Source organism: Chaetomium globosum, genomic scaffold (genome assembly GCF_000143365.1).
Source record: "Chaetomium globosum CBS 148.51 scaffold_1 genomic scaffold, whole genome shotgun sequence".
Taxonomy (NCBI): domain Eukaryota; kingdom Fungi; phylum Ascomycota; class Sordariomycetes; order Sordariales; family Chaetomiaceae; genus Chaetomium; species Chaetomium globosum.
Genome location: NT_165976.1, coordinates 5,614,271 through 5,637,531, shown reverse-complemented (window position 1 = coordinate 5,637,531; position 23,261 = coordinate 5,614,271). Strand labels below are relative to the sequence as shown.

Here is a 23,261-nt window from a genome sequence, read left to right as displayed (position 1 = left end):
TGGTTCCGAGGCCCGCCTGGTTCGGGTTAAAACCCCCCCGAATCGTCGCCCAACCAAACCACGGTCCTTCATCTGCCTTCCACTTTTCGCCCCAAACGTGCGCAGTGTCCCCTCCGCCTTCACACTACGTGCGCCGCCATCTACGGCACCGCCGCCCACGCGGCTACATCCATCATATCCTGATGGATTCCAACCACATCCTCCTGTACCTCAGGCGCTTCAACCCGCCGCACCCCGCCGCACCCCGCCCGCCAAGCCATCCTCCAGATGATGATCTCACAAGTGATATCTCAGGCCGGAATCGTCGCCCGACCAAACCATGCTCCCTCATCTTCCTTTCACTTCTCGTCTCAAACGTGTGTGGTGTGTCTATTGTTTGTCCGTGCTGGTGATAGCCCCACACCACTAGTGTCAAACTGCATGTCCCCCTCTAGTATATTCTCACATTCTCATGAGTCGCATAGCTTGCTTTCATCTTTACTCGGCTCATGAGAATGGGAGAATATACTAGAGGAGGACAGGAAGATGATTGACGTGGCTGACTCGAGCTTGAACAGGAGAAAAGCGGGGATAGTTCCATCATATATTCCTATTTCAGTCCACATGAGACTTTTGTTTTTATTTTTCTGGGTTCGGTTCCGTTCTCAGGGGGAAGCGGGCTCAGGTTATATACATGAAAGCATGTGCACTTCAGTCAGTGCGGCCGGGGTGCCGCGTTATATGTTATATTTGTATGGTGTTGGGCGTTTTCATTTTGGGGATGTGTGTTCTTCTTTTTTTTTCTCTCTCTTTTTTCTTGGCTGCGGATTGAACCGGGCTTTGGATAGCGGGTGTCATGGGCTGGCTTGGATGGTGGGAGCGACCTGGCTTTTTCTTGGACATATTTTGGTGATTCCCTTTTTCATGTGTGTGGTGAGGCCTTGTCGTCCCTACAGTAGACACTGGAGTATGGAATAGCAGCATTGCTGTCGGTATCTAGCTGTGTCTAGCAGATGTGATCAATTCAAGTGTTGCCCATGATTTGGCCGTTCCCTATTTATCCCCAGCTTAGTCCTGCGTGAACCGTGATAGCCTTCTGAAGGCTGGTCACGGCCTGCCGCCACAAGCTTGCGTGTGCCATGGTTAGCAGTAATAACTACGTACGTACGTCTTCTCCCATCAAGCGGTGCTTGTCAGCCACGTTCGGCCGGACCCGGTCTTCTCAACTGCCCCCCTTCAACTCGATAATAGACGGGGCATCCCTGACGAGGCACGTTGTGATGTTGTCGGGAATCTACGGGCCGGTGCTGTGCGTTGCCCCTGGGAAGTCATGAACCCGTCGCTTACATACAGACTTGACGTACATAGCCTTATTCCGCGAGCACCGTGTAATTGCCATGATATGGTATAACATTGAGGCCGACAGGCCATAGAGTGGACAGACCGTAAAAAATGACTACTCCTAGTATCCTCGTTTTCAAATCGTCTGAACCGAAGAATAATAAAGCGGTACCTCACTTTGAGATCACGACTGTACGACCGAGGTTTACAACCTAGTGTACCGGCAGAGCTTTCTCTCCTAAGCTGTTCTCCTTCATTCTCCCTCTTCTACGAGGAAAACAGGACGAGAATTCGCTGCGCAAGATGCCGGGTTGTTCTTCCGGCTTGCGACCGTGAATCCCCTTGGCGGCACTTCCACGTCTTGGTCTTCGCCCACGGTCTTGAACTTTTGGGTGAGCTGGCAGAGGTGACAGGGGCAAATGGCCGCCCGGCCCTCGCTGCGTTCGGAGAAAGCTCGACCTAAGTCGGGTGTTGGCGACAGTCCCTGATCAGGCCCAGCCTTTGTTGGATTTGCTCTTGGTGTGGAGCGGGCATCTCTTCGTGGACGGAGACGGAGACGGAGACGGAGAGGCCAGACAGGATTAAAAGCAGGCGACACCCCACGGCGGAAGTAGCCGGTTGAGGGGTGTGGCGTGGGGCCACGAGAGGGTTCTTCGTGGTGAGCTGGCAGGAGGCGCCGAAGCACTACGAGTGGTGTGGCGTGGGGGGCGAGGGGGTTTTTGTGATGCCAGAGATAGGAGAGCCGCGGCTCACGTTTATGCCGGAGATACACAGGGTGCCAACAGTATCCTGGCTGCCGGCCTCGACTTCACGAGGGAGGGGCTCCTTAAAATCACAATTTCAACCGGCGTCCATGAGCAACTCCATCATCAATTATAAGACGAATGCCTCGGATAGGTTCACAATATAGACTGATCGTTGATTGAAACAGATACCAAGTAGCGAAGGGCATCTCGGGAGTGGCAATTGTTGGGTCATTGCCATTTCACCGTCGGACTGTGGTTTGACGAGGAGGGAGGTGTGGGTGTTGATGGGCTTCGTGGTGGATTGTTGGGGTATCATGAGGCGGTTGAGTAGCTGGTGGGACTGGGCGAGATTGTGATTGCGCTGGAGATGTAGCTTTGAGTTGCTGGCTTTTGGCTTTGGCTTTGGTTTGTTCTCGCGGGCATTTGGTTTGGTTGGTAATTATTCACCGACTAGGTAGAATGGAGGGAGGCTTGGGTATACCCTCGACGCTCTAAACACATATTTTGAAATGCTTCCAGAATATCACTCGAGTGACTATTAAGCTAATGGCTAACTGTACCCAAAGCCGCAACCAAATGGCATTTGTCACGACCATTATCAGGCCCCTCGGCCTGCCCTTGATTGGTGATATTATATCAACTGGCATCAGAACACACAAAGCTCCAACCAGTCTATCACTGACAGTGAGCGGTGACCGTAGCGTCGTGTGCAAGTCCACGAGCCCTCTACCGTCACCGCGGCGATGCACATCGGAAGTATCAGCCAACCCAGACACCCTCACTGGCAACGTAGGTATGTCATGTAAACCACGGCGCAATATCAAGCCGCTTCGTGTCAACTAGACGTAACACAGTCCATTCTTGCCATATCCAGACACTCTCGCCTCCTTCGAGCAGCCCTGTATAAGCCCCGGGGGTAGGTAATATGAGTTGTAGTAGGTAACGGCGGTCATTTGGCGAGGAAACAATGGAAATATAATCTGGCGAGACCACGAAATGAGGAGTAAAGGCAACACGATGCTGGCTACCACCAGCACGGTAGGCACATTGAGCACACCAACACGCGTTAAAATGATACACTTTATATTCATGCTTGCTTTACAGAGCCCCCTCCCCTCGGCCCCCAACACAAAACAATGCCCAAAACGCTGTATACAACCGCACACAACAGTCCCCCATCCATGCATGCACCCTCGTAAGCCATCACCCAAGCATAAACCAAACTAGACCTAACTAGCCTCATACAACAACAGCCGACCCCTCCCCAGCCGCACTCCCTTCCTTTCCCTCACCACGCGACCCCGCCTCCACTTCCGTCTCCGTCTCGCTCTCCTGTCCCATCTCCTCCTGAGCCTCCTCATAATCAGCCTCAGTTTCTGTCTCGGTATGATCCACCGCAGCCTCCTGCTCACCGCCCTCCGACGGCCCACTGACTTGCCCCACCGCGCCAGCCCCAAGCCCGGCAACACTGCTCGCACTGACATCGATATCGGCACCCTTCACCTCGACAAGCGACTCGGTGCTCTCCACAACGGACGGCTCACCGCGCGCTACTGCAGCCGACTCGGCCTTCTCAACCACAGCAGGCGACGACCCACCGTCTTTGACGAGCGTCTCCTCGACCTCGCTCTCAGGGAGCGGCTCGCCGCCCTCGACCCACACCTTGGCGAGCTCGCTCTCGATTTGAGCGTGGCGCGCCTTCCATTTGTCGACCTGGGCCAGCTTCTCCTGCAGCTCCTCGAGCTCGCGCCGAGCGTGCATCTTCTCCATCTCGGTTCCGATGCGCTGCAGCTCCCAGCTGTCGCTGCGGTCGCCCTGGCCGAGGACCAGGTTGTAGGTGTGGTACTTCTTGAGGGAGGCGCGGGTGGAGATGGTGATGAGGGCTGGGGAGAGGGAGAGAGGGTTAGTATGGGGTCAGCTCAATGGGGTGGTGCCGGCGGTGGACTTACTGATTCCCTTATCCTTGCACGTCTGGTACAGCAGTCCTTCGACATCGCTCGAGACGGCGCTCGTGCCCTCGTCGATGAACGCGTACTTGGGCTCGTGGTAGAGGAGCCTGGCGATCGCCAATCGCTGCTTCTCGCCGCCGCTCAACACGTCCTTCCACTCCTTGCGGGTATTCCACCCGCCCTCGCGCTCGGGCAGGTACCCTAGGCGGGCTAGGTCAAGCACGTACTTGAGATGCGTGTCGTTCTTTCGCTTGTCGCGCATGTCGGCCTCGCCGTCGGGGTAGATGACCTGGTCACGGAGGGTGCCGATGCTGAGGTAGGGTCGCTGGGGCAGGAACATAATGCCATCCTCCCCCTGATCCTTGGGTCGGCTGACCAGGCCGCGGTAGACGGGCCATAGCCCTGCAATGACTCGGGCAATGGCACTCTTGCCGACGCCGTTTGGGCCCGAGATGAGCAGGTGGTCACCGCGACGGATGATCATAGAGAGGGATTCTACTAGCTCATCGCCGCCATGGGGCCAAAGCGCGGGCGCGACGATGGGGACATTTTCCAACCGTACGCCGTCGAATCCTAGCTGTGTGGTGCCCTGGATGTCGGATAGGGAAAATAACTCGTTCTCCCTGCCCTTAGCATGATACGACGCGGCGTGAACCCTGTGCAGCGTCGAGATAAGCGTGTAGACGCGGCTGGTGTGTCCGGCTAGCTCTGAAAGATCCTTCATCGAGTACATCATCCGACCGCCGGCATCGGCGAGCGATAGCATCAGCCGCTTGTTGGTGATGAAGTCCTTCATGCGTGACCGCTCACGGCCGTCCTTAACAGCGTGAGCAGCTTGCTCCAACTTGCCGCCAAGGCCGCCCCATGCGGGCAGGAAGACGGGCAACGATGACAGGAGGTAGCCGTAGGCGCTCCAACTGTACTTGAGGATAAAATCCTCCAGCATGTTGTATTGGATCCTTATCCGATACACGCCGTTCATCCACTTAGAAAGTGATGCGTACTCTTTGTTGAGAAAGGCCTTCTCTGTCTCGGAGCCGCCATAGAAGGCGATTTCTTCGGCGTTAGCTATTAAGCGCGAGTGTAGGCTGCGAAATTCGCCTTCCTTCCTGCCTTCGACGGCTTTCAACCTCGCGAAGGGCGGGGACAGCTTTCGGAGAATGCTCGCAGTGATGAAGTAGTTGCTGGCGAGACCAAACGAGGCCAACGGACCGAGGGAGCGGAATAGCTGGTAGTTGAAGACGCATATGTCAACAAACGGCTTCCCCAGTGACGAGTAAAGATTCGCTGCCGAGGCACAAAAGTGCGTCAGGTCCTGCGTAATGAACTGGTCCGCCCCTGACCCCAGGCCGCCATCTAGGTTTTGAATCTTGTAAAAGTTGAGGTTATCGTTCAGATACAGATCGTGGATGTACCGAGTCAATCGGGTGCGGAAGGCAATAGACACCTTGCATTCGAGAAACTTGATCATGGCATTGGTGTACGAGGCGAAGCCGCCGAGTCCGCACCATTTGACCAATCCCCACACGAAGGATTTGCCATTTCCAGCCACTAGGTCGCGCACAATCTCACCATCGAGGCGGGCGACGACCAGCGACATGTAGGTACGCAGCATCAGGAAGACGCCGTGGCTCACAAGCAGACCGGCCTCCTTGCTGTTCCACCGCGGGATCATGATGCTCAGCAGGCTGAGGAACTGGTGGAGGAAGGCCAAGTTAAGGCCGGGTTTGGTCTGGGCTGAAGGGACGGCCCCATCGCCTAAGCCCGACACCCTCGGGGGATTCAGGAACAGGCGACGGTGGGCCTGGAAGGTGAGTGGTTTTGTGTTGTGGATGACCACTTTGGCTGGGCGGTCGCGGTTCTTGTAGGGGACGAAGATGGTACGAGAGCCATCCTTATTGTGAAGCCACGAGTTGGTACGCACAAGCTTCCTACCTTGTTCTCTCTCGTCGCGCTTGTGTTTCCACCGTCGTCGTACACCTGCGCCGGCGAGAATGATGGAGGTGGCGAGGGCGAGCGTGGAAAGGAGGCGGGTTGTCCGTGAGGTGTTGCGCAACTTGGAGCGGATGAGCTCGGCATATTTGTCGATAAAAGCAGCGATGGCCTCCTCGGCAACCGAATGTCGGAGAGTTGACTGAGCAGCCATAATCGCGAATGGCCCACCGCAATCGGATCACGGAAACGTCACGCGCGTCTCCAGATTCCCAGGCATCAGACGAACTTTTCCATCAACGCCCGCGTTGAAGTCTAACGTGCAATACTGTAACACCGATTTATGGACTTGGCGTGTGCTCTCTTCTTCGAACCTCGGACACAAATATTCGTAATGTGTATTTGCGTATTTGTCGTCTCGATGTCGTCTCGATGCTTCGCTTCTCTGTGACGTCGCAGGAGTGGGTCGCAGGTGTCGCGATTGAGTCTGAATCGAAACGGCGTCTGGGTGGTTCTGTTGTAAAAGGTGTTGCCCGCCCACTAAATTTGTTGTCGAGGTTTGATCTAATTCTCAGGGCCCAGGCCGTATTCTGAGAGAAGGTAGAAGACAGATTGTTTGGGGTTGTCCAGTTCTCGGCAGCCGTGACCCGAAAGTTGGTCGCTGGTGGCATGTGAAAGGTCCCGCAGCCACAGCGAGTTCGTCCGCTCACGTCATGACCACAGCCACTTTCCCCAGAGAACGCCACAGGCCCTGCTCGCCGGCTCCGAGCCAATCTCATGAGATGCTCATCAACAACGATTCCCCGCACATGCTGCTGAAGAAATCTTGGCACATTGGGGTCGGGCAGCTTCGGCTCCACAACACGTGCATAACAGGTATGAACAACTCCTGGATGCACACAAAGGGAACCGGGAGAGGGGAGGAATTGCCCATTGCATGTGCCATGGAGCTGGGGAGTTCTAGAAATGGGACATCGAGAAATACAATACTGCCATGCGTTATTGGAAAATAGAAGAATATAGAACTTTTGGGGAGAGCAGAATCTGAACTGTATGATGAGGGACACTCGCAACCTCGAAGACTCCACAGTAACTCGAACAGATCAAAAGCCCCTGTCCATCCTGTCCCTGACCGGGCCCCCGGAGAAGATAGCCGGCTCAAGTTCGGGTTCACAATTGTCGGGCCCCGGCAGCGACCTGCTGGTTTGCCCTTGGGACTAGTCAACTACACAGTAACTACTTTATGTATATGCGAGAGCGTTTCTGAACTCGCATTCCGAAGATGCCAGTGCATCACTGGCGACAAGGCGACCATTCTGAGTGGTCGGTGTTCGGTGTTCTGGGGCGGCTTGTCACTCCCCCGGGCGGTAACATGGCCAATTAGACAGCCCGTCTGCAGCCCACCAGCATCCCCTGCCGAGAACCCCAATGCTGCGACAGGATGCCATGCTCTGGACTCTGCAAATACCATCCACTGCAGCCCGGGCAATTTCTTGGCCCTGTGGGTTGGTGGATGCTGTCGACGACCGATGGGGAGCAACCTTGTGAAGCTTGTCTGCTGCGGTCGAGTAATTGGGCGACTCGTGAAGATTCGATTTCTGTGACGGCCCCAACCAAGCCCAGCATTGGAGGACGTCCTTTGCCAGGTGGCCGTCGGATGCTCGCCGTTGGCAATGGATAGTTGCTTTGGCGATGCGGCGTTGAATCAAAAGCGGGACCAATGCCGAGTGCTGCTGTTGGTTTGGTTTGGTTTGGGCCGTGGGCCACCGGAGACCTTATTCGTCCCACGACGGGCGGCTCTCGAGTGGCCCTCGAGTGGCCCAGGTCTCCCGCTTTCATCAATTTCCAGTCGAAGGTGACGAGGCGCTGGCGGTTTGTCAGCCTGACTTGTGTCGGGCGGGTTTAGCCATGCGGGTACCGGATGAAGGCATAGTAAGGGAGAGTGAGGGGCTTGCATTGGTAGAATGTTCGCCCAGGAAGAGCTATTTGTTCAGCCATTGATTTCAATCGCAGAAACACTGCGCTCTTCGTTCTGAGAGGGGAGCAGCGGCCACCAAACAGCGCCCCCATGAGAGCAGGCCGAGCTGGGGCGTTTCTGGGCGGCGGGCTGGATGGATGGAAAGCTGAAATCAGGTACATGACCGAAGCTGGGCCGCGATGGACCTTGTTAGGACGAGATTGCGAGCACGGCCATTGGCGCCCAAAGTTCAAGCGCCCCGGGAGGCGCCGAGCTCGAACCTTAACCTCTGTCATCGTCACTGCAGGCCCACAGTGTGCCCCAAGAGTACCCAGGTGGCTAATCTCTGCAAGGCAATCCGCCATTCCACTCCTGGCTCCTTGCTCCCCAGTCATCCACTGTGCCTTGAGCGATCCCAGTACCTTCCCGACCCCATCACCTTTTAAGTTCAATCATCTCGCTTGCGCTCTCACGACCTCCTCAGCCGTCGATAACGTCCGTCTTCTCCTTCTCCATCCGCTCGGCCATCGGTTGGTCATCGGCTTGCGATCCTTTAATCGCCGGCCTGCTTTTTTTTTTGGTCCCGGTTTCCCGACCTTCCCATTCTCTCGCCGCTCTCAAGTAGGCAAAAGCCGTGTGTGCTCGGTCCCTTTTCCGATCGACCTCGCGCCAATTTCCCACTCTGCACCGCCACCAGTCACGGTCAGGTCGAGCTTTTTTTTTTCTCTTCGCGACAGCAGCTTGTTTTCCCACGAGGACGCACATGCGAGGTTCCAAAAACGGGCAATTCAACTCGCGTCGTAACTAGGCGAGCCGGAACGAGAGATTGGGTAGGCACACCGCTGAGATAGGGGCTGGGTCGCGTTGGGAAGCTCTGGATCCATTGAGGTGGGTTACCCCCGTCTATACAAATCCTGCGGCCACATCTATCGAGCGCGCGCTGGGCGACGATGACGACCGCCACGACTGCACTTTGCTTTCGTGTCGTGTAATTGGAATTGGTCAATCAACCTCGTTACCCAGAGGTGCCCATCTAAAATCCTACGCGGTGACCGCGCGCTAGATTCGACGAGCGGCGAATGCTCGTATTCGCACCACTTGACAAGTTGTGAGCTAACCTGGTTGTGATAGGGTCTGAATTTGCTCACTGAATCACGGACGCACCCCCTCGACAACCGATATGGCACGAGGCATGGAGGAGAGGCCGCAGGCCGCCGGGGAGAGCTCCAAGGAAAAGGAGATGCTGACGCCCGAGGATGGAGCCTCTACGAAAAAAGGTCGGGGTCTTCTACCGGTCCCGTCAAGGTCATCTTCCCAAAAAGTCCAGCCTTCCCCAACCGCCACAGGACTAAGCGGCGCGACGGCCGGCGATCCGAGAGACAGCATCGGCGGGCGCTCCAAGGAATCCAGAGCCAGTATGTTACGGCCAAACCACAATGGAGGGGCGTCTAGTAACCATTTAGGTGCCGGGACAGGACCAACAGCAACACCGGGCAATTCCGAGCCAAACTCGCCCGCGGTTACGTCTCATAAGAAGAAGAAGGGTGGCCTCCTGGCCCTTTTTGGCTGCTGTGGCGTGCCCGATAGCGCCAACGGCATCGACACCGAAGCACCAGTTCCGAGCCATAAACTCGACAAGATCCCTGCGCGGCCAGCTACCGCCAGCCGCAGGACAGCGACGCCTTCGGAGCAACCCTCGGGCAGCAGAACCCACCTTTCCGAAAAGGATGTTAGCCAGCAGGCCCCCCTGTCGATAGGGTCGACGAGAAACGGAAAACGGCTCTCAGGCGTCAGCACCCAGGACCAGTCCACTGTCGGAGGCGAACGGGACAATGAATCAAAGCAGACGACGATTGTTGGCCCCGGCGCTAGCAACCTAGTGATCTCAGTGGAACCGCCACACACCGCGGGTCCCGATACCGACAAGGTGGAAGAGGTTCCAGGAGAAAGGGATGCTGAGGGTGATGTGCAAATGCCGGATGCCGAGGGTTCGCGGCAACTAGGAGACCAAGGATCAGTGGGAACCACAGAGGAACCACTCCCAAGAGTCCCACCGCCGCCCCCAGGACCGGCGCTAGGAGCCACCAACAGCCTAGTCGAAAACCCCCCGGTCTTCGCGCCTGATCAACCGCAGCGATTCCTCTTGCCTCCTCAGGCACCCGAGCACAAGGGCCGAAAATGCCTCGTCCTTGATCTAGACGAGACATTAGTCCACAGCTCGTTTAAGGTAAGCCAGTATCTCAAATCTTGCGAGCGTTGAAATGCTGACTGTCCCAGATCCTTCACCAGGCCGACTTCACGATACCGGTAGAAATTGAGGGCAACTATCATAATGTCTATGTCATCAAGCGGCCAGGCGTTGACCAGTTCATGAAGAGAGTTGGCGAGCTCTACGAGGTTGTGGTCTTCACAGCATCGGTGTCCAAGGTAAGCTGATCTTTATGACACCAGAAATATGTGTAGCGCTAACCTAGGTAACAGTATGGTGACCCGCTCCTTGATCAGCTGGACATCCACAAGGTCGTCCACCACCGGCTGTTCCGGGAGAGTTGCTACAACCACCAAGGCAACTATGTCAAGGACCTGTCCCAGGTTGGACGCGACCTCAAGGACACGATCATCATTGACAACTCTCCCACATCCTACATTTTCCATCCGCAGCATGCGGTCCCGATCAGCAGTTGGTTTTCGGACGCTCACGATAACGAACTGCTCGATCTCATCCCGGTTCTCGAGGACCTAGCTGGCCCCACCGTCCGGGACGTCAGCCTGGTCCTTGACGTCACTCTTTAGAGTATTTTTTCTTGACTTTTGCGACCCAGCTTCTTCCGATCGAACCGTCGTTTGAACTGGTTATTGCACCATTTCGAACAGCTGCAATCTTGGCTCATACCCGCAGCAAGGGGCGCGAATGCGCCAATTTTTTAATACCCCGAGATTCGTGTCGAGCTCATTTACACTTACGCACCGTCGTGGTCCCCTCTCCGGCTTCCAAAAACACGGGCAGCACAGGGTAGGGCCCGGAGAAGCGGTTCTAAGATGAAGACCATCGCCATCAGACCATCGCTGTCTCTGATCTCGCCGGAATTCAGGGGAGACAAACGGCAACAAGACTAAAGGCAACAGCGGGCTTGGTTCGAAATTAAAAAAACGTTCAACGGGAAGTGGTTTTCAGGAGTTCGGTATATGTCCGAGAGACGGATTTACTTCTTTTTGTTCTCTTTTTTATTTCTTTATTCTTCACATCATCGGAGCTTTGAGTAGCAGGCGGATAGTCAAGCAAGGGCGGAGATACGCCAGCGTTGTCAGATCTCGGATCTTTCTGGTCTTGTTTTCTTTTCTATGTAACATACTCGGAGAGATCTTGACCATGGCTCAACCGAGTTAACCCTACAGCAGATGGAGTCTGCACCGATCCCCGAGCACCATACCCAATCCCTTGATGGGCACACGTCTATATTCCCGTTTCCCAATTTCTTATGTCCGCCCATACCCCCTAACGCACTCTGCTTGATCCTTACTTATCCTCTCTTCTTCTTCATGGCTGCTTTTGGTCGCACACGGCGGTATAACCTTCACAATGTCTGTTGTCTGATTAACACTTTACCTCATCATATCCCATCCCAATGTACATTGAATTCCCTTTTTCCTTTTTGTGAGTAGCATGTTTCGAAAAACACCATCGACATGGCGGTGCGAGGGGAGGAAGTTTTCGGAAGGTCAGACAGTGTTGGAAACAAGAGGGAGGGAGTTGGATGGCTTGGGTTGAGTGTAAAGAATTGCTTGGGAGCCATGTTCCCAAGGCCTGGTTGCATATAAGAGGGTTAACCGAGCCATCATGCGAGCCGTCAGGGCGGTGAATGTTTGATCATGGTGAAATGTGACAGGTTCTTCCTCTGTGGCTGGCCAGACTTGGCAAGGAGAGGTTCGAAACTCAAGACACTTGAAAGTTGGATCATAGCGCAACAAAGCAAGAAATAACCCAAGTCTGGCCTTCCATCAGTCAACATATTCGGCTTTGCAAAAGACAGATCCAAACCATAGTCATTTTGTTTTCTTTTTTTTTCTTGCTTTCCCCATGAGCAAGCAGCTGCGTTCCCTGCTGGTATCGGTCACAGTTGTGTTGCTCGACGACCTCTCCTTGGCAGCACGTGTCCACCGTGGAGCCGGTCCGTCTTTTGGCCCAATCCCGGTCAAACAAAATTGCGGCGCCAAACCTCAATGAAGGAGCTGGACACGCTGGAGCAGGGAGCTGTGACTTCGTGGCCTCAATTGGGAGCACGGATCACCTGCCGATAATTAGGGGCGTGGACTGCATCTCCAGCGAACCCATCGCCCAAAATCCACCACGCGACCTCGACCGATTGACTTCTCCCAATTCACCACCACGCCATTCATTCTCTCATTTCTTCGTCAATACCAGCCGTTTTTCGTTCTACTACTTTTCTAATTCCACAAGATGGTAAGCTCGCCCCCCAATTCCCAGGTTCTCACCACCAGCAAGCCAGCCAGCCAGCCAGCCAGCCAGCCAGCAAGCACCTCCCCCAATTCAACACCCCAAGCCCCTTTTCCACCATCACGAAAAGAACCTCCACCCCCCCCAAAAACCCAGCCAACCCAGCTAACCCACCCTTCTCTCCCGCAGTCCTCCCCACGCGCCGCATCCCCGCCCGCAGGTGCCGCCAGCGGCGGTTCGGCCACGGGCGCGTCGGCGCGGCCCTCGTCGCCGCCTCCGCCCGGGGGCGCGCGCACGGCGATCCGCCGCCGCGCCGCCGCCGACCAGAAGGAGAAGATCGCCAACGTGCGGCCCAACAGCACGCGCTCCGCCGGCGCCGGCGGCTCCAGCAGCACCATGCTGCGCCTGTATACCGACGAGAGCCCCGGGCTGAAGGTGGATCCCGTGGTGGTGTTGGTGTTGAGTCTGGTGTTTATTTTTAGTGTGGTTGCATTGCATAGTGAGTTGCTTTTTGGTTTTTGTTGGTTGTTGAATTGATGATGGGAGCTAATGGTTGCGATTACAGTCATTGCCAAGATCACTCGCAAGTTCTCGAGCTAGGTTGTTTGAACCACGACAGCCCGCATGGGCGAGACACTATACAAAGCGCATACATCGGCCATCGGAGTGAACGGTGCTCCCTCGTCGACAGAACGGGCGACATGAGGACAGGACAGGGCGGTACGGGGGGGGGGGGGGCGACGATCATCTTTCGGAATGCGGCCAAAGGTGCTCTTTCGTTGGTTTGCGGTGTTGGCTGGGGATAGATGCATATACCTCGGGAAAACAAGCTGGGGGTACGGCAAAAGCTAAGCATGAGATTCGACCTTTGGTTTTGGCGTGCCTATTGCCATCTTGCAGTATGTGGCCGCGACGGATCCCGTTGATTGTTGTACAATATCATATAATGGGTTGCTATGGGAATATGAGTTTTCTTCGTTTTGGCAGACTGCGGACGTGACTTTTTGATGCAAAAGACAACTTAGGTAACTTATGGTTCAAAGGAAGGGTAAGGGCAAGAATGCTTCCTTATCGGCCTAATCCTAAACATCGCATGCATGGTTTAATACCCTATTTCGTGTACATCACCCACATCCGTGTTTTTCCCCTGATGAACTTGCCGGCGGCTACCGACAAGAACGGAAAGTCAGCCGCTCTTTGACGAAGCGCTATCTCCGAGGGACCACGAGATTATCTATCGGATGGCCCGGATGGAAGCCGGTGCAGCGTTACGATCCGAATCTTTCGTCATTGCACATTCCTCCTCCACCTGGTTAACGGGGCGGTATTTTGTCTTGTCTTGTTGTGTCTTGGATCACGGTTGCCCCACCAGAGGCGATAGCGATCTCCGTTCTTGATTTGTTGTGCCCCCTGACTCTAGCATTTGAGAGAAGGTTGGTTCTGGGAGCGAGATAGGCACATAGGCAGGTTGAAGGCGCCTTGGTGGCGCGCGGGGTCATGCGGTAACTGGGGGTCATACAAGGACGGGGAAACCGAGACTTGGTCGGCGTGTGTGGCTAGCAATGTTGATTTGCTTCGCGGCAATATCTCTGCTTGAGGATGGATAGGCGTCAGCCGAGACGATGTCTCGGCTTGCCACCCAGTTTCTAATATTGTCATATGGAAGCGTCGTCATAGGGCAGGAACTCTACCTCCACATCATTGGCCATCTTGATTACCATGTCCTCTTGTTCTCGGAGAGAAACGAGCGGCGTTCGGTCAAGAATCACCGAGCATCCCACCTCTATTTGTCATCGAAGACTCGCTAAAGCCTATAAACCGAATAAGCTCAGTGTTGCCGGTTTTCGTGGGTCATGACTGGCATGGACAAGTCGTCATGTGGCTGGGCCAAGGAGTTGTATTTTATGTACCTTGGACATGTCTCAAGCCAACTTGCAAGTCTCGCGTGATACTGTCCAATACCTTACCCTCAAAACCCTCCCAACCACTGGCTTCCGGCGATTCTCTCGGCCTTTGACACCACCCTCAAATGCATGTTGGCCGTAGACGTGCAGTCCGTAGTATAGATCATCATTTACCCGGACATCGAATAGTTATGTACTTAGTTAGGTTTCATTGTCTAGCGCAGCGTTTGCTATCCACGGTCCCGAGAATGGCGCCGGACCGCAAGTGTAAAATCAAGCCACATCACATACTGCCGGCACTATGATGTTTAACCATACCTATGGCTTTCCAACATCGACTTCAAAAATAGCATGCATATTTGCGCTATGAGGTACTCAAACCCAACTAGAAGCTTGGATTCAACGAAAGACAGCCATCCGGCAGAAGTTAGCTTTCCGTCAGGAGACCAGCTAACGCGCACTCCGTAGCATGTTGGGTACCTAATAGAGCGTTTCTTGAATCATGGTGGCCTCATGTGGTGCCGTTTCCACTCGAAGGATCGTGCCAGATGTAGGGTTAGTTGGGGGTTTCGTCATCAGGCAGCGGAGATGGTGGTTAGGACGGATGGGCGGCGCAAACAATGGACAGTTGAGGTCGTATGGAATAGCAACGCTATTTGTCGGCTCAGCTTGCCACTTTGAGGACTTTCAGCGTTGAATCTGGCCATTGAGCAGCAGAGTTGGCCGCCGCGGGGCGCATGGGGGCGCGGCGGGCAACGGGGCGCCCTGCATTTCCCACTGGTTCACTTTTCCAAGGGTGCCATGAGGAGCAGCAGACCATCCCTCAGGAGGCAGGCGGGTGGTTTCGGCGGCGTGGCTTCCATCCCTGGCGCTGTGTTGTGCGGCGCATTCCTTCCTCGGCAACCACGGCCCTGCATCGCGCGGTCACCGACTCGATGAAATGAATGATGGATGGCGCAGACAAGTATCTAAATTGCATTTGTGCGGTTTGTTAACTGTAGTAGAAAGTTATTCTGCTCGACAAGTCTTTGCATTTTGATGCATTTAAAATCGGAACGACTTGTGAGGCACTTCACGGAGGGATTACTCTGGAAGCCGGGTAATGCCAAGACATGCAGCAGCAAATCAGTCCGGACGACGGGACCCGCATCCCCGACTTGTGGGAGCGTTGCGGCCAGTGCGGGTAAACCGAAGCAACGAGCCAATGGACCTTGGAAGCTCCCTGCGCAAGCGAAGCCTTCGATTTTACCCCACACTTCCGCTCTCGTGGACTCTCCTCAGCGTGGCATCCATGGCCTTAAAGTCCCTAGCGATGGGCGAATGGCAGCCTCGGGCTCGAGCTGATGGGGAATCCGCCTGGCTGGTGCTGGCGCTTGCACGCGGGAACCCCTATATTGCAACCTCACAGCTGGGGCATGTAACCCTCGGCCAAGCTGCAACTCTACTGGAGTTGAGTGCGAGACAAGTCTTGCCATGCAGATCTCTCGCGAATGCTGAGAGCCGCCACAAAGCTTAGAGCCCACCACGTCTCTCAGACGAGCCGGAGAGAATGATGCGACTTTTTGGGCGTGCCGCCTCTTTGTGAGCTGAAGCAAACGACACCCCCGACGCAGTGCGACATCGCTACCCATGCGGTTGGGCCAACGACGGCGGTGTATGCAGCTCAATCTTGAACGGGGCGATGTAGTTGGAGGGATATATGACGGGTTATTTTGTTCCAGTCAAAACTTAAAGAAGGAAGCGCTCCGTTACCGGGATATGCTGAGTTTCCTAGTCCTGCCCGCCCTTGGAATCCGCAGGATGGAAAGGCCAACGGCCGAGGCGAGAGAAACCACGGCTTTTGGAAGGTGCTTTGTTGCGGCAAGACGCTCAACGTGGCCCTGAAAAGGATCTGCCGATTTCTGCCGATTAAGAGACACACCGAAGCACAAAGAGAAAAAGAGGGGTCTGCTAGAAAGTCGATCTGCCGTCACCCAGCGTTTGGGAGGTCCTTGAATGCAGCAGGAGAGCGTTGCGCCTAACCCAACAAATCGAACGGCGCACGCTCTAGTGGGAAGATTCTGTGGGGTTCCTTCCTCGGGGACCCACACCCCGCCAGGAACTAACTGTTCTGGAAACGAGCCGGTTTTCCAATGGAGAGTTATTGCTCGCAGGGGTACTTGGCAATTGTCACCATGTAAAGTACAGGAACCTACCCTGACCTCCCAGCCCTGCGTGCCTCTTCAGCATCGAGCTCGCTTGTGTGTCGTTTCCTCTTCGCCATAGTATCGAAGTTCTTGTCCATTCCTGGCCTGCACTCTGTTCAGCCCTACAAGCAGTCTTCTTTTTTTTTTTTTGGCGGTTGCAAAGCCCTCTTTATCTTTGAACTGTTTGGATTCCAGCCTTTTTGGATTGTCCCGCACGATACTGGCATGCCTCGACCGAATCCGACCCGCACATGTCGCGAAACACCGCGTTGATACTTGTCCGATGCTGAATTGCGCAACTCGAATTGTTCCGTCAACCCGTGCAGCCTGCGTTACCAATAACCATAGTTAATATTTGCTTGAGACTCCGAACATTGCGCGCCACTCCATGTACCTCTTTTAGCTTTCCAGGACAGCTTGCCGGATGATTGCTCCCGAGTCACTCGACCCATCATCGGTATCCCGGGGCTTCCTCACATCGTCCCAAGAGACCGGATCGACAACCACCGAACCCACCCGCCGATTAACGCCCCGGGCGCCTGGTCTCCTCGGCGCTCGCCATGGCGGGGTTCTTCCAGAAGCTCAAAGGGGCCGGATCTGTAAGTTGGACCAACCACTGTGCATCGAGGCACCATCGAACGAGAGCACCAACACACACAAAGCAACATTAATATCTGCTTCCTCCCGTCACTTTTTGAGCTACATGGGACAACGTTCAAGACTGACCGTGCCACTATTTAGGGTGGTTCAAAATCCGATAGCACCACAACCACAAAGAACAAGAAGGACGAACCTCAACCAGACTTAACACCGCTCGAGAAGTTGTTGCCCATTTCGGGCCCCATTCGGGAGGACGGCAGTGACAAGTTCTTTGGGTTGGAGAATGTGAGGACCACCTACCAATCTACCAACTCCATCCTCGCAGCTGCAATAGGGACTAACCATTGTTGCTCAATCTAGTTCGGAAACACCTGGTATGCCAAATCACCTGCCAATAACACCCAAATTCAAACGAGCAACATACTGATTACCGAATACACAGCTATTGCAACTCAATTGTCCAAGCATTATATCACTCAGAGCAGTTTCGAGAGCATGTCGTCAATTATCCCCTGCCCCAACCTGGGGACCACCCGAACGGAACTAGGCAGAAAGTCAACGTCACAATACGGTCCCCAGCTCAGGTGGACACAAATGGTGCTGCCCCTGGGCCGAACAAACCGCGACAATCTTTCAGTGGTGGCCAACTAGCGCCCCCCGTACCACCCTTGCGACCCGAGGACAAGCCAGATTCACCGGAGTACAAGAAAAAGCAGGCTATGGTCAAGGGGCCAGTATTAGAACTGGCAGAGGAGAATAAGGACTTGTCCGGCATAGAAGAATGCACCTTCACAGGCCTACGAGACATTTTCACGACCTTCATCGACAGCCAGTCCAGAACAGGGGTGCTGAGCCCACAACGATTCCTGGACATCTTTAAGCGCAATAATGAGATGTTCCGGAACTCGATGCACCAGGATGCCCATGAGTTTTACGGCATAGTCCTCAACGACGTCATTGCCAACGTGGAGGCCAACGCCAAGCGGATGCAAGAGCAAGCGGAAAGCCGAAACGAGAATGGCCCATCCCAGATAACAGACACGGCATTGTCAAAAGCCGGTTCTGGGGCAGTGACACGGGCTTCGGGGACTGGATGGGTACACGACATATTCGAGGGTGTGCTAACATCAGAAACCAGGTGTTTGACCTGCGAGACGGCATCACAGCGTGACGAGACGTTTTTGGATTTATCCATAGACCTGGAGGAGCACTCTTCTGTGACTGCTTGTCTGCAAAGTTTCTCGGCAGAGGAGATGCTGTGCGAGAGGAACAAGTTCCACTGCGACCACTGCGGTGGTTTGCAGGAAGCGGAAAAGCGAATGAAGGTCAAGAAACTACCCAAGGTCCTCGCTTTACATCTGAAGCGGTTTAAGTACACCGAGGATTACAGCCGGCTGCAGAAGCTTTTCCACCGCGTTGTCTACCCTTACCATCTCCGCATGTTCAACACCACCGACGACGCCGAAGACCCCGACAGGATGTACGAGTTGTACGCCGTCGTAGTACATATTGGAGGTAATGCCTACCATGGGCACTACGTCGCCGTCATCAAGACAAAGGATCGCGGGTGGCTGCTCTTCGACGATGAGATGGTTGAGCCTGTAGACAAGAATTTCGTCCGGAACTTCTTCGGGGACAAGCCCGGAATGGCTTGTGCTTATGTGCTGTTCTACCAGGAGACGACGTTCGAGAAGGTGCGGGAAGAGATGGACGCTGAGGGTGTGGACCAGGTGAAGCTGGCCGCCCAAGCAGCTGATCTCGCGACGGCGACCGAGGCGGCCAGCGGGTCGAGTCAGGTTATGCTCTCCAAACTCAACTCACAACCGCTGCCCGCAGTTGATGAGAACGAAACACTAGTCGCGCTCGACCAAACCAAGTCAGCCCCTACTGATATCGACTCTACCACCCCCAGCGGCCCGCTCCCACCACCGCTCTCCTCTTCCGAAATCCACCCCCTGGTCGCAGCGCCACCCACCGGCTCAGCCGTTACGACAGAGGCAGACAAAGCCGCCACTTCTCCGCCGAAATCTAAGGACCAAATTGCCAGGGAAAAGAAGGAACTTAAAGCTCAAGAGAAGGCCGAGGAGAAGGCTCGGAAAGCCGCCGAGAAGGAACAAATGCGCGCCGCAGCAAAGGAGCGCCTAGAGGCGCAACAGAAGATGCGAGAGACGGCCCGGCTCGAACGCGAACAATTCCACAAAGCCATCCAAGAAAGCAAGCAAATGGCAGCCGAGGAAGAGAGGCGCCAAAAGAAAGAGGGCGCCGCCACAGCAGACACAGCTACTTCCTCTGATGCGGGTGGCAGCGACGAGAATCACTGGAACGGTTTCCTTAACCGCACTACTCGGACAAGCAAATCCATGGCTCGCAAATCCATGACCCGCAAGAGCTTTGCTTTCCTGCATATCGGGCAAAACAAGGACGAGGGCAAGAGCAGCGACGCCAAAGCCGACAAAACGGACCGCGGGGAGACCAACGGCGAGAACCGGTTTGACAAGGGCGAGACCAGCGCCGGCGGCGGAGAGAATGCTGCACCCCACTATCAGAACGGGAGCAGCAATAGCATCGGGCCCGCCGGAAAACATACCCACCTTCTACCACGGTCCATGCCGCGGTCCGAGACGGCACCCGGGGCAATCGCCCAGTTGCCGAACCACGGCAATCACGACAAGGAGAAGGATAAAGAGAAGGAGACCCAGAAGCCGCCATTGAAGGAGAGGTTTACCTTCGGGTTGGGCAAGAAGAAGAGCAGCAAGTTTTTGTCTTCGTCCTAGAAGGGCATGAGACATCTGTTATGCTCTGCCGAGCCCGAGCCGGAACCTTTGCCGGCCCGCCATGCTGGTGGGCCAGGTCGTACCTAATTTCTGGTGGTAAGCTGCCCTCAACATTGGGTTTGGTTTTGGGATGTACCCGGCCTGTGTGGATGGGCCTCTTGTTCGTGTTGCATATTTTGGGCTTGTTTGGTTACATACCTTGTGGTTGTATAAAGCTGCTTTCTCTCCTCCGGGGGATTTGGATGTTGGATCGGACTTGACTAGACAAGCGAGTGCCTTGGGAGGAGATATAGCTCACTTGCTGGATGCCTTGTGTGCAAAAAAAACAGGAGGTTGGCGGGTGTTATTTGCCTTTAGCTTGTACGATCATGGTGAGGCGTGAGGCAAGATTCCTCGGTACACGGTATACCCGGTCCTCGGTCCGTTTGACTGCGCGGAGTTTCCGGTTCATGAATGAAGCGAGTATTACTAGCCGTGTATAATGTGATGTTGCAAGCAGCTTGAGTGCACACGCCGTGCCTCATAAGTTTCCCCTACATTTCGCTTGGCCTTTTTTTCCCAATATTCAATGCACCAAATCAGTCAAGTTTTGCGGCCGGCTGCAGCAATCAAACAAAACATACATATTCACGCCCGAAACGCCTGCCATTGAAACCGCCGCTTCCATAGCTACAACATGGCCTGACCTGGCATATCGGGCCGCCTCAGTCCACGCAAGGTAAAATCAAGGTAACCAAGGGGTCCCTTTCTGTCTTTGCCAGTCTCGTCTTGTCTCTCCCTGCCATCCAGCACCGCCCAGCGCATCCCACTAACCCAAAATGATCTCGTATACTATAATGAGTGTGTTGATTATAATCAGGGGTACTACAATGACGACATCAGCACGGCCATCCTACATATTTCAAGGGGAAAAGGGGGGGGGATGAGGTGCGAAGCGGAACTTACCCCTCATGACCGTCAGCACGCTCGCGATCAGCTGTATGATTTTGTACTAGACGCTGCTGTCGACTTCTTGCTCGAAACCGCGTCGGTATGTCGCTGCAGCGAGCCCGCCTGTGTTTAGGGGGTGGTTGTTAGTTTTTGGATAAGTTGCTTTGGGGGTTGTAAGATCCCATTGAAAAGGGGCGAGGGAGGTTTGATACCCCGGATGTAAGGGGGGGAGGATCGGGATCTGGGGTATAGAAAAAGGGCGGGGTGGAGGGAGGGCGCAAAACGTACCGCGCGCGAGGAAGCGGTCTTCGGAGGGGATGCAGATGGCGTTGAGGAGGAGCACGGTGACTGGGGTGGCGGTATGTTAGTTGGGGCGGTAAAGGGTATCTGATCGGGAGAGAGCGCCGTACCATAAAGAAACTGCCCGAGGATAGACATTCTGACGGAGTGGCGCGCCTAGCGGTATGGTATGGTGTCGTCGAGAGAAGGGATGTGTGGGTGTGTGTTGCTTTGGCCTGCTGGCCTCGCCGCGCCTGGTCGTCCTTTTCGTGTTCCAGCGGGGGTTCAGTAGTTTTCGATGTCGTCTATCGATTGGGCCTTCTGCGCCGTGCGATTGCGCCGGTCGCGTCTGTGACAATCGTCGGGAAGGTCGCCGGCGTCAATGTTGGTTACAGTGGGATGCACTCCGAATGCACGACCCGATGTTGAAAGCTGGCAGGCAAGGTACGTACATTACATCGAGAGCTGAGCTAGCTCGAAATGGAAAGGTGGCCAGAGCTGAGTTTCTTGGCTGTTAAGGCTGGTCAGCACAAAATATTGACCCTAACCCTTTTTCGCTTGTGTTGTCTGATTGCTCAATTTTGAAGTTTTTCTGTGTCTTTGAGTCTCAACAGCCATTTCATTTCTAAGACTGCGGCTGTAATAACTACCTACCTAGGTATATCTCTACATGTATGCGGTAATTATACCATATCTTACTGGTCCAACTCTCCCAACACAAAGTTACGAAGATACTACTTTATAACCAGCCAGGTAGCCTACCGGTTAGATATCTTAGAACGTGTGTGCTTGAGGAGACTCAGAGTGTGAAGTTGTGTCTGAGACGATATCTGCCCGTACAACCAACAGCCTCGTGCTTTGTACCAGAGACGGACTGACGAGGAATGCACCAACCAGGAAAGCGCTGCCCCTGGCCGTGGCCACCTAGTCATCAAGGTTCTCAGTTGGCGACGACAGTTGCCAAATTCGAAAGAGCACTCCATGTGATCGTGATCGGCATGTCGCCAACTTAGGTAACCACCACCCAGATACCTCTGCTGCTCTTGTAAAACTTCAAATTCTCGTTGTTGAGTGTTCTTGGATTCTGGGTCTTTCCACAAGCACCGAATTAAGCCCGAAACCGCCGATCAGGGGAAATGTAGAGCAAGCCGCAGTTGTTTGCAATCTACCTAGGTATCAACACAACCCGAACATCAAAAAGCCTCAAAGCTCCACGTCTCACCGACACCCGAAACAGCAGCCGTGTTGAATTGGCTAAAGTCTTTTTCTGTCGGACTTCATCCAAGCCTTGCTGCATTGCTACCGTCTTCGTTCGCCAGTTGGCGAGCAACTCCTGGTTCACCGTCGGTCAAGGTCAGGTGAACAAAAGACATGGCGATACTCCGGCGAAAAGGAAACCCACTGTGGACTGCTCTCCCATTGTCTTTCGCCCAGTTTGTAATTAACCGGCCCCCCTGGTTGGCGCGGGTCTTTAACAGGCTAAATAGCGGGCGTGGCCGGATACCGGGTCAAGTCGAAACTCCAGACTCCAGCACGGCGCCTCGCAGCGGGTGCCTCACCTTGTTCGGAGGAACTTCCCTACATCCCACCCGGCATCGGCCAGGTGATCAGACGAGATTTCGTCTGCTTGTGGCCAACAGCCGCCTCCAGACGAACCGCAGCCGTCTGTTTCCGGTCGCGAGCCGCCAGGACGTTGCGTCTCTGCGACCCTGTAAAAGGGCACCCTGCTAGATTTGGGGTTGCGGGCTACACGATTGGGGGGTTGAAACCAAAGACGATTTCTGCCGCCGTGTGCATGAGGCTAATGGGCAGCCCGACTCATGAGTGACGCTCCTTGGCTCCAGCCGGAGTCCACATTTTCGAGAGAACAAAAGGATTCCCGTTTAACCCGCACAAATGGAGAACGTCCGGACGGCTCCACAGCCTTGGCCGTCTGTTGGTGGACATCAGGTTCCTCCATTATCCAGGCGAATCAGTGAGAATCTCCGGAGGCACGCCCGGAGATCTGCCGCGCAGGCCATCGCAAGCCTCACCCTCGGCCAGTAGAAGTGGCCGTTTGCCACGGCAACCGAGATCCAACGTGCGGTTATGGACCCCTGACGTGCTGCCCGCGCCGAGAGAGACCCCGGTGTTCAGCCTTGAGTTCCTGCGCCGGTATGACGAGGGAGCGGGTCTGAATGGGGGTTCTGGAGGGGTCATGGTGTCTGGGTTGCGAGAGATACCGCCGC

At 54.8% G+C, this 23,261-nt stretch overlaps 5 protein-coding genes across 5 annotated transcripts; 3 read left to right on the top strand and 2 right to left on the bottom strand.

The window, feature by feature from the left end:
- Positions 1 to 3,305: 3,305 nt before the first annotated feature.
- CHGG_01827 (uncharacterized protein) lies at positions 3,306 to 6,161 on the bottom strand (the record flags this gene model as incomplete). The annotated part of the gene is made up of 2 exons (XM_001221047.1): positions 3,306 to 3,949; positions 4,016 to 6,161. The coding sequence occupies 2 exons, from the start codon at positions 6,159 to 6,161 to the stop codon at positions 3,306 to 3,308; spliced, it is 2,790 nt and encodes a 929-aa protein (XP_001221048.1).
- A 3,179-nt stretch (positions 6,162 to 9,340) lies between these two features.
- Positions 9,341 to 10,697, top strand: CHGG_01826 (uncharacterized protein; the record flags this gene model as incomplete). Its single annotated transcript, XM_001221046.1, has 4 exons — positions 9,341 to 9,355; positions 9,442 to 9,921; positions 10,194 to 10,331; positions 10,386 to 10,697. 4 exons carry the CDS (start codon positions 9,341 to 9,343, stop codon positions 10,695 to 10,697), a joined length of 945 nt encoding a protein of 314 aa, XP_001221047.1.
- A 1,666-nt stretch (positions 10,698 to 12,363) lies between these two features.
- CHGG_01825 (uncharacterized protein) lies at positions 12,364 to 12,960 on the top strand (the record flags this gene model as incomplete). Its single annotated transcript, XM_001221045.1, has 3 exons — positions 12,364 to 12,366; positions 12,550 to 12,859; positions 12,926 to 12,960. 3 exons carry the CDS (start codon positions 12,364 to 12,366, stop codon positions 12,958 to 12,960), a joined length of 348 nt encoding a protein of 115 aa, XP_001221046.1.
- Positions 12,961 to 17,010: 4,050 nt separating this feature from the next.
- Positions 17,011 to 19,824, top strand: CHGG_01824 (uncharacterized protein; the record flags this gene model as incomplete). Its single annotated transcript, XM_001221044.1, has 4 exons — positions 17,011 to 17,049; positions 17,192 to 17,335; positions 17,411 to 17,424; positions 17,493 to 19,824. The coding sequence occupies 4 exons, from the start codon at positions 17,011 to 17,013 to the stop codon at positions 19,822 to 19,824; spliced, it is 2,529 nt and encodes an 842-aa protein (XP_001221045.1).
- A 991-nt stretch (positions 19,825 to 20,815) lies between these two features.
- On the bottom strand, positions 20,816 to 21,192 carry CHGG_01823 (uncharacterized protein; the record flags this gene model as incomplete). Its single annotated transcript, XM_001221043.1, has 3 exons — positions 20,816 to 20,877; positions 21,043 to 21,102; positions 21,165 to 21,192. 3 exons carry the CDS (start codon positions 21,190 to 21,192, stop codon positions 20,816 to 20,818), a joined length of 150 nt encoding a protein of 49 aa, XP_001221044.1.
- Between the last annotated feature and the right edge of the window lie 2,069 nt (positions 21,193 to 23,261).